General features: G+C 40.3%; 1 protein-coding gene across 7 annotated transcripts in view; it reads right to left on the minus strand.

Annotated features, from left to right (window-relative positions):
* LOC102451369 (2'-5'-oligoadenylate synthase 1-like) overlaps positions 1–8868 on the minus strand; it is a 28439-nt gene extending 19571 nt beyond the window's left edge. The window contains exons 1-3 of one of the 7 annotated variants that reach the window (XM_075932092.1): positions 8082–8865; positions 5086–5245; positions 2373–2586 (exon numbers count right to left, since the gene is read on the minus strand). In XM_075932092.1, the coding sequence (XP_075788207.1) occupies positions 2373–2586; positions 5086–5244 (373 nt within the window). In that variant the 5' untranslated portion in view covers position 5245; positions 8082–8865. Of the gene's footprint in view, positions 1–2372; positions 2587–5085; positions 5246–5498; positions 7221–8081 lie in introns of those variants that run through there. The other 6 variants (XM_025188349.2, XM_075932089.1, XM_075932087.1 and 3 more) reach the window with 6 other exon arrangements.
* Positions 8869–10690: the final 1822 nt, after the last annotated feature.

The following is a 10690-nucleotide window of genomic DNA, read 5'->3' on the forward strand; positions in this document are numbered from 1 at the left end:
AGGGAAAAGAAAGGTGAGGAGATTAGATATGATCTAGTGACAGGACCTCTTCCAGAGCCATTTAACAATTTGCAGATTTCATAGCTGGAAGTAGTGCTAGGAAAGTCTGGACTCATTCATCATTTGATCTGTTCATAGGAGGGCTTATACGACAACAAACAACAGTCTCATTGACTTGGAGAACTGCTCGTCTTTTAATTATATGACCCCCAACCAGTCAGTCAGTCAGAGTCAGCTTTTTATTTATTATTGGTTCACCTTAATGCTTTTGAATTGATGGAACTTCCAACATCCTCATATTGCCAAGCCCACATGAGTGTCGTTTTCCTTTTTAGCCTTTGAACTATTTAGTCTCTTTTTAGACTAGGAAGACATGGATTTGGCCTGACACTTTCTAGGATTTGTTCCATTTCCCAGCCTCAGCAGATTCCGACAGTAGAAAGCTTTTCTTTAGTTTAGACAATTAGTTCTGCCACAGAGAGGCTTGGGATTCCATTGACACAGAAGGAGAACCAGATATGTATATCCACACCTGGGCACAGAGGTTGATACAAAGACTAGAGTGACTCACTTCCCTGCTGTGAAGGTTGATCAATGAAGGGAACTAGTTAGGAAGGTTAATAGCTTGGTTAAAGCCACCCTAAACTATTTACAAACATTAGCTGAATTGTTAGATCTTGTGTGCAGAACAGCTGTGCCTTCCTGACCCATATGGTGCTGGTTATACAACACCCTCTCCAAACCTGGGCTAGAAGTCTTCTTGGCTGCTGTGGTAAAAAGGCTCACAAAAATGTAGACTGAAAAATGAGAAAGGGGGGGTTGCTTTGAACACTGAAATATTGTGTTTGCCCAGGAGTATTCCACCCACAAAAAGCATTTGTTGGACATCAGTTATAACATTTTCATCCTCAGCATTTGTTCTGCCAAGAGAGGTATTTGTGAGTGGTTGGCTTGGTGGGATGCCAGCTAAGGAGCTGCTAGTAGTGTGACTTTTACTGGTAGGAAAATTCAAGCTAGTTTTGGCTGAGAGAGTTGGAGGTGGAGATTGTGATCTCCAAGACTAAACTGTTGTAACAAGGGGACAGCCAGAAAGACAGTTGTATCTACTGATGGAGACTTCTGGGAATTCAGCTTAGGGGCTGCTCATTGGCTTCTCTTTTCTTATGAGATTTGAAGTTTTGGCTCGATGGTTGTGCCTATCGCCCACGTCTTAGTAGGCCAGATGTTTGAAATGGCCTAAGGCAATGATTTTATAACTTTTGGATCAGCAAGCAGTAATTGGACCAAACAGCAGCTTGTTTTTGTGGCAGATAACCATGACAACCCTTTACTGTAAGATTTACACATTCCACTTTTCATTTAGTTATTGTGTAGATGTTATGCATTTAATAGAACTGGAGTTCCTATGCAAAAAAAGTTTCATAAAGCCCTTAAATAATTAAAAAAAATACCTACCAACTTCCCACATGTGTGAAAAGAATGGTTAGAAACGGATCAAACACTAAAAGAATTCAAAATGAGCTTCACTGCCGCCAGCGAATATAAAATGTGGATGAGGTATTTAATGCACAAGCTATTTCTCATCCATAGCCCTCTAACATTTAAAATTATAAGGCTGAAGGCTGAGGGAAGGATGGGTAAGACAGGAAACACAGACTAATCATGATGTAGATTTCATTATGTTTATTGTTCTGTAGCTTTGGATATAGATTCGTTTACTTATGGAACATTGGGTCATATCTGTTTTATACCACAAATGTTAATGCCCAGCCCTGTGGATGGTCTAAAGCAAGAGATATCTTTCATAAGAGCAAAATGAAGAGATTAATTGTAACCATTACCAAAAGTCCTCACCAGACACACTAGTTGTAACTAGCGGACTCTCAAGATACAATTACCAGGGAGTGTGTCCCATTCTGCTTGGTGCTATGTACCTGCAACTCCAACCAATTACAATAGGTGTTGAGAATAATACACAGCCCCACTCAGCTCAGTGTTCTTTCAGGAAGAGTTTTGCTGGATAATGGTGATATTAAACATCTTAGGAGGGATGTCACCAGAGAAAGCATCTGATGCTTATGTTATTTAGCACTTGCTGCTCCATCTCTAATGGCCAGTGCCCTCTAGCACAGTGTTTCTTAAACTACGTTCTGCAGAACACTGGTAGTCCATGAACAACTCACAGATGTGCCGTGACCTCCTCGTTGTTTTTGTTACTTTTTTGTTTTTGTCCTTTTTTTCTGACATTTTTTTAAAGAAAATTTTCATAGGTGTTCCACATAAAAAAATATTGTTTGGTGTTCCGTGGTCTCAAAAAGTTTAAGAAACACTGCTGTAGCAGAACTCCCTGTCCTTCTGAGCAGCAGTGGTACCTCTTCTCCTGGCTGTGAAGTGATGTTCTTGTTTCTCGTGGTGTTCCCTGCTGTGGATGGTTCCAAACTGTCTTGGGCACATCCTGCAGGAGGTAGACATTTCCATGGCCACAAATTTTTCTTCCCTTTTTTGAAGCATGTCCCAGAAACACCATTGTTTTTCAGCACTCGTCCTTTCATGGTTGACCTGTTGACTCGTCCTTTCGTGGTTGGCCTGTTGAATATCCAGAAATAAGTTGGATATTGGAAAGGAGGCTGGTTAGTACAGTGAATTGAAGCTCATTTCAAGACAAAACCTCAGCATTTTAAAGCACATTATAAGGGGAAAGATGGTAGGCCAAGTCCATAAAGCATGTATAATAAAAAAAATAGCAACAGCTCCAATAATTCTAGTTTTAGAAGTCCACCTTGAAGCTTGCTGTGATTTTAAATAAATATTATGTGATATAAATATCCTTTCCTTCATTATGATTCACAAAAATCCTCTTGCAGTAGAAAAACAAAACAGATATTATTGTTTCAAAAATTGTTTGGCATTCAAACCTATTCAATGAGCACTTTTCCAGCATTCAATTGGCCGGGTCTAATAAATGACTGCCTGCAGAAAGACAAGATTAAATGCAGACATGGTTTTAAAAATATTGTTATCTACATTATGTAGTTATTCCTGCACACAATTTTGTTTTATTATTGTCATCACAGATTTTAATTACAGCCATGCACTCTACCAGATAAGATCCTAAAGTGATTAAACATGATAAAGAATGAGAAACTGTGCTGTAGACCAACTCAGGTAAGATGTCCCTAATAGTGCTGCCTGAATGTGCAAAAGCAGAATGGCCACTCATTTCCTACTCCTTTCATTAGGAGAGGCAAGTGTGGATTCTTAAGGATATTGCCTTATTAGTTAATAGAAGAGTTACAGAGCATTGCTCAGGTCCTTAACTCAAATATGTTTTTTTCCCTTCATTTAAATCATTGTTCTGAGGAAGGGTTGGAGAAGAAGGGTTCAGTTTGCAGTCTGCCTTGGGGAAAGAGGACAGCCTCAGTCCTCTCTAATTGCTGCAGCTTGGGGCCAGGTGAGAAGTGTCTCCATTGCTGGTGCAGCTGCAGTGTCCACAGCCAGGAAAGGTACATGTCCTCCAGCTGCAGGATAGTCAGACACACAAACTCTCTCAAATATATAGTAGATACTTGTCCCTTTCTCCACCTCGGCCCAGTGGGGTTATAGCTGTCCTAGTTCTCATCTCTGGCTCCTTGCTCCCTGTGGTCATTCTGCAGTATAACTCCCTCCTAGCACACTCCTCCATTTCCATTTTATGCAAAACAATTGAATTCCAGGCACATTCCATTGTCCTGGCACAACCAAACCCTGACCTTGCTTTAAGTTATAATAAAAGGAAGCTGTATTCCACATTTGGTCGTTCTACTTCTTACCATTTAGAGGAGTTCTTGAACAAATGGACTCACGGATGGACAGACAAATGCACCAAATATATCATAAGAAGAAGATAGGTTTGTATACAGCCTTTATCTTAAAGAGTCTCCAAGTGCCTTTCTACTTCTACTTACAGTGGGCCCATATGCTAAGAGCCTACACTGTGGGATTCTATGCTTAGACTAGAAAATAATGGTGGTAATAATAATAATGGTAAATGTGATATCTGCAGTTGGATGTGGAATTTTCATTGGTGATTTCTGTATATATAGCAGCAGTGAAATAAAATCATTTCTATGGGTGCAGTAGTGAATTGGATAGACAGTGCCATATTTCATTCCACATACAGGTACTTGAAGGTCTAAATGAGAAAAGTCTTCATGTGACTAAAAGCAAACTGCCTTTCACAGTGGGAACTTCCCTATGTACCATGCCATTTACTCTCAAAGTCCTATTGGGTTCAATCCAGGGAGGTTCCTTTGATTTTCTGTATAGTTTTATATAAACTAATTCACGTTTCCTTGACAGGGATGGCACTATGTTATAAATGTAACAAATTAAATGACTGTTGCATTTGGATGTGGATGTGAAACACCTAGGCTGCGTCTAGACTGGCATGATTTTGCGGAAATACTTTTAACGGAAAGTGCTTTTGTGCAAAAGCATCCGTGGCCAGTCTTGATGTGATTTTGTGCAAGAAAGCCCTGATCGCCATTTTAGCCATTGGGGCTTTTTTGCGCAAAACAGTTCTTCCCTGTCTACACTGGCCCTCTTGTGCAAGTATTCTTGCACAAGAGGGCTTTTTCCCGAACGGGAGCATGAAAGTATTTGCGCAAGAAGCACTGATTTTGTACATTAAAAAGTCAGTGCTCTTGCGCAAATTCAAGCAGCCAATGTAGACAGCTGGCAAGTTTTTGCACAAAAGCAAGCGCTTTTGAGCAAAATCTTGCCAGTCTAGATGCACTCCTACAGGCAGACTATACTTGGAATGCATTAAGCACAAAAGTTAGAGAGAATAAAATCTGTTGGGTTAGTCAGTCTATCTGCTTGCTAAGGTAGGATTTTTATCTATAGCACAGTCAGACATTCAGATATGTTTATTCACTGCATATATAAGCTATTTTTCAGCTACAAGATGTACTTCCAGTTTTAATGTAAATTTCTCTATTGAATGAAAAATAAATACATACAGAGCAAAAGGAAGAACAGAGACTGGTAACAATCAAATCTATGTTGTGAGAAAGAGAAAGAATGAGCGCTCTCAAACAGCTTTACCTCTTCATGGTCCCGAAGTCTCTCTTTCAAAACTTCCCTACCACATTTTTCACAGTGAACTTTTCCAAGATGTTTTGCTCTGAAATGATACCTCAAGGCAGTGTGGCTCACAAAATCATTCCCACATTGCTCACAGCTGTAGGATTTTAGAGACCCCATCCTTTATCAAAAGAAAAGTAAAAGGATTTGCGCCAGGGGGGGGACAGAATGATTTTATACAATTTGAAAAACAGTATAAGCCTCTGTACAAAACTGTGGTTAGGACAGTGATCTAAAATGCATTGCACTGATATTTGAAGTATTTACCAAAATTGTTACAAAATGTGTTTAGTCATTCAGACAAATGCCATTAAAGTTAGGGATACATTAATCATAGCTTCTATTGTACAAAAGGGAGAAAACGCCTGATTTACCTTCCTAAATATTTTCCAGGAGAATAAGCTGTACTGGAGCCCCACTTCCTTTCCACTACTTTTCTTTTTCATACATACTCCACTCCAAAAGGTGTTTTTCACACTGAATGATGTTTTCTGGAACAGTCCTTTTACCTTGGCAAGTTTGTTTATTTCTTCATTGCCCCCTTATCTCCATGTGAACAGTCTGGAAACATTTCTGCACCACTCCCCAGTTGCTGAGAATTGTGGGACTTGTAGTTTGCATGTCACCAGAGTGAGCTCTTATTAATGAATCTGTATGTGGCAAGAGTTTTTCAAAAGCACGAAGGGAGAGGCAGGCTTTGCAAATAGAATACCCATGCTTCCAATGCAGAATAACGTGACTCTGTAAACACTTAAACCTGAACCAGAAAGTGAAAAAATTGAAGCTATGTACTCACTTCTTAGACTCACAGATTATGCTCACAATATAAGCCTTGTACTGATCAAAGTTCATTCAATATACTACATGTTAAACGAAAAATTCTTTTTCTGGTCTCTGTAGAACATAGATTCTTTGGGATTTTATGGAAAGTATACCACACTATATAGGTGTCTTCACCAATATTCCTTCTGTACATAAAATCTGTTTGAATGTCCAATAATATCCAGCAAGAGAGTGTTCCCCTTAGTTAAAGTATTGGTAGTTTTGGCTGGATGACCTGTGTCAAAGTCCTACTACTTGCAGTATATTTTACAGTGAGAGTAAGGCAGACATCAGTACATTATCTAGTGTACAATGGAACTTTACTCAACATATTATGTCCACTTTAAAGTATCATCATTGCAGTTTGTTGTCACATTCACATTTAAACAGATTTTTAAAAGCCAAGTGGGGTCAGAGTATATCCCAAATCAACTTAAGAGAAAAGATTAAGAACTATTCAAATTCCAATTGAAGAATTCTCTTACTTCTCTTACTTGCTGGTTTGGGACAAGTGCTGTTTAGACATTATAGTTATATGTGAGGGAGGGAAGTAATCTACATACCATATCAATGATGAGAGTAAACAAAGTAATTATTCGGTCTGCAAGTAAGCCACCTATCTCATTTTCGACCTCACTCTGACCAGTCTTACATTTTAAGCCTATTATAGATGTTACCTGTTCAGTTGTTATAAGTGAATATGGTACTGCAATAGGAAAATGGTACTCCCCACATCACCCTGAGAGAATTGGGCCAAATGGGCCCATTAGTCAATTAAGCAGCATGGGAGGGAGGTGTAGGCTTCAGAAAGCCTTGAAAGTGGCTAGCTGGGCCAATTAATTGCTCAGGCTGCACCTGGAGGAGCAACCAGTAAGCAAGAATTGGCTGTGGCTCAGCTGGACAGGAACAGGAGGTATCAGTGTAAGCCTAGGCATTGAGAGGAGCTAGGGGCTGCAGGAAGTATTCTGTAGTCACTCCCTGGAAGTTGAGGAGAGAGAGGCAGGTAGCCAATAGTTACTCCCAGGTAGGAGGGAGATGTGTAACTGGCAAACTCAGAGAGTGGAAAAGAGTAGGAAAGGCTCAGGGAAGAGCAGCAAGGCACAGGTTGGCACAAAACTTTGCTGATGGAGAGGACCTCCTGAACTGGAACCCAGACTAGAGGGGGGGTACAGGCTCTCCCACCAGCTACTAGGGAAGTGGCACAGACCAGGCAGTGGAAAATGCACTGCCTGGAACAGTTTGCCCTGAAAAACTTTGATACTATGTAAGGCAGCCATGGCCAATCTGAGCCTTGCGAGCCACATGTGGCTATTCCCTCCCCACCCCCCACAGGGTGCGGCTCGTGAAGCCCCCCCTCCCATGGTTCATAAGCCGCCCCCGCATCCCCAAAATGGCCCTCTCGTCCTGGCTCTCTGTGCTGACCTGGGCAGGGGACCAGTCTGGCACAGCCATGAAAGATGTAGAATTAAAAAATGGTGTCTGCTGGTAGGAGCCTAATGTGGCCAAAAAAATCTCTAAACACGTTCAAATGCGTTTTCTTAACAGGGCAGAGCTTTTTTTTTTTTTCCCCTTGACAACTTTGCCCAGCTCTTTGCATTGGATCCACTGCTATCCTGGCTCTTTGCCCAGAATGGGTTGGCCACCCCTGCTGTAAGGAAAAGATCATGGCTGGAGGGCCGAGTCGCAAACAGGAAGCAGGAATTCCAGGAGTAAGAGGGGGTGGGGGGAGGGGAGGAAGGACAGGAAGGGACATCAACTTATCAGAGCTAGTTCCCAGAATCGCCAGGAGGAGGTGTCCCCCCAGCCATGAGTGGAGTCCATCACAAGTGCTTATGAAAGATGCAGCACTAAAAGCCTCCATTTACCCTTTTAAAAATACCACCACCATCAGGCTCTGATACAGTACTTTTCATCCATAGCTTTCACTGCACTTTGCAAAAGGAGGGCAGCATCATTACCACCATTACCAAATACCACCAGAAGTCTAGAAGCCTAGAGGCGAAGTGACTTACTTGTGGTCACCCAGAATGCCTGTAACAGACCTGGGAATAGGAACCTGGGTCCCAAGCCCAGTCCAGTATTCTAGCTACTATACCACAGTGTCAAACACAATGGCAATAACTGTGTAAACTTACCTAGGCAATCCTGCCAATGTGCTTCAAGGGCCATATTTACAGATGACAGGGCAGTGCAGATTTATTAACAAGCAAGTCCTTGGTTTGTCTGCTGATACTGCAGACAATGGTGCCAATTGTGATGATGTTGGCTTGTGATGTGGACATTTGGTAACTAAAGAGAGGAGACTGGGAGCAGCAGTTCATTTCACACTGAGAAACCAAGTGCTGGAGAGCTATTTTTGGCTTACAACTTAACTAAATGGCATTGCATTGACTCCTTATTGCCAGTTCCCAGTTCCAGGTTTTGAGTTTCCAAGAAAACACACAGTGTGTGATAAAGCAGAACAGCCCATCGATGTTAATGTTCATTATGACAAACAGGGTGACGTGAAAATTATTTGGCTCCGGAATTTGCTTCCATGCTTGGTTGACTACTCTACCATAAAACTCCAGTCATCTGAAGAAGTGGGCTGTGCCCACAAAAGCTCATGATACCATCTACATGTTTTGTTAGTCTATAAAGTGCTACCAGACCATTTGTTGTTTTTTAAGTTTATCCTGTACAGAGTAACTCAGCTACCCCCTGAAGCTACTCTACCATAGTTGATAGCTTTCACTACATACTGTAAGGTACTGCTGTTTTCCCCAAGAGTAGTCAGTGGCATTTCAGCATGTACTCAAAAGCTTAACTGAATAGTAACTTAAGCATGTGATAAAATTTAAACGTGCTAACATGTTATGCTGAACTAAAGCTTTAGGGCAGTTTGCTCTCAGAACTATGAATTTTCTGACTTTGAATTTTTTAAAAAAAGATATATGGATTGAGAGAGGGGGAAACAATCCAAATTTAACATTGTATAATAAAATGGTGAACGGTGTGAGGCAGGGGGAAATTAAATATTTTAGATTAATTATTGTACAATAGTTTAATAAGTATCTTTATGATTTACAAAAAATAATCACATGCTCTCAAAGCTAATTTTTCATCCATGAAGGTCTGGATTTATACTAAAGCAACAGATTTAAGTACCACTGTAAAAGTGGAAGTTTAAATTCTTCAGCGGCATGACCTGAGAGTTTAACATAGTAAATATTATTTTATCTTCACTGGAGTATATTAGGAATTATGCCTTTTTTAATCCTCCAAGTCTGAATGGCATATTAGTACAAATCGGTAAGCACAAATAGCATAATGTAAGAACAACTTTCCCCAAACGTATTTTTCTACATTATGTAGCCAAATGTGGAACAGTAACATTTACCATGTGGTAGAGAGAAGTAACAAAGTGAAACATGATACAGGAACTCTGAAAGCTAACATACAAGTCCGGATGCATGAAATGCATACAAAAACGTATAGTTAATGAGGCAGCATTGTTTTAAATTTCAGAGTGCAATGAAAGATAACATCTTCCAGCAAAAAAAAAAAGGGGGGGAGAGGAGAGGGAGAAATCAATCTGTCAGAAAAAGGAATGTTCCATCTAATGGAGAACAGGTGAAAGATAGGGAGTCATAAAGCAAAATTCATGTTAAGGGTCAAACTTCCTGAAGCACATATGTACCAAATGAAAATAATTAAGGTCACCACCATATTTCATGCAGCCTTACTTTTACAGTGCATGCCCAATTTCCTCTGCCTTGAAATGTTGCAAGATATTGTAAGCAGAACAAATGTTTGATTTTCTATGAAAAAATACAGCACAGCTGCAGTTAAAGGGAGCTCTGTAGCCAGCCAAATGCACTACAATTCTATATAAGATGCAGGTGTTTTGTGAAAGTAGGTTTTTTACATTCAGTGCATCCATTTGGCTCAGCATTGTGAGGCCCATTAGAACAAACATTGCTCAACAGAATAATGTGCAATCCTGTTTCAGTAGTAAGTTGTCGGCAGATGTACATAAACGTATGCATAATCAGACAATGGGCTCAGGTTCACAACTTTGCCTAGTCAATATGTATCCCTCTAAAAGATTTTTCTAGGGTCACCCAGAACAGAATTGTCATGCCCGATCAAAATTATATTTCTTCTGTTCTCTCCTTCTAAAGCAACAGACTTAACAAATTAACTTTAGTTGCTTTGACACAATATGACATCCTCCAAAGTCTCTCTACCTGAACCAAACCTGCTACAGAGCGAACCGCAAATGCCGATTTCAAGATTGATAGCCACACAGTTAGACGCTGTGGAAGACCAAATACAGTTAATAATATTGCACCATCTAAAGTTTCAGAGGAGTAGCCGTATTAATCTGTAATTGAAAAAAAAAACCCTTAAAAATAACAAATAGTCTAGCAGCGCCTTAGAGACTAACAAAACATGTAGATGGTATCATGAGCTTTTGTGGGCACAGCCCACTTCTTCAGATGAATGGAGTTAAGGGGTCCAGTTTCCAAATAAATACCAGAGAAGGAAAGGGAAGAGGGGAGGGGAAGAGAAGGAAAAAGCAGGGTGGAAATACCAATTAGAGTGTCCATGCTAAATGAAGCTGATACAGTGTGTACTAAGTGCTCTTAAATACCCTATGCTTGTTTTTGTATGTCATTTGGATGTGGAATGTAGCAGGCCATCAACACAAGGTCTTTGTTTAGATCTCTATTGTAAATGAAATTAAGTTCTGGAGTATCCC

This window comes from Pelodiscus sinensis, chromosome 6 (genome assembly GCF_049634645.1).
Source record: "Pelodiscus sinensis isolate JC-2024 chromosome 6, ASM4963464v1, whole genome shotgun sequence".
Classification (NCBI taxonomy): domain Eukaryota; kingdom Metazoa; phylum Chordata; order Testudines; family Trionychidae; genus Pelodiscus; species Pelodiscus sinensis.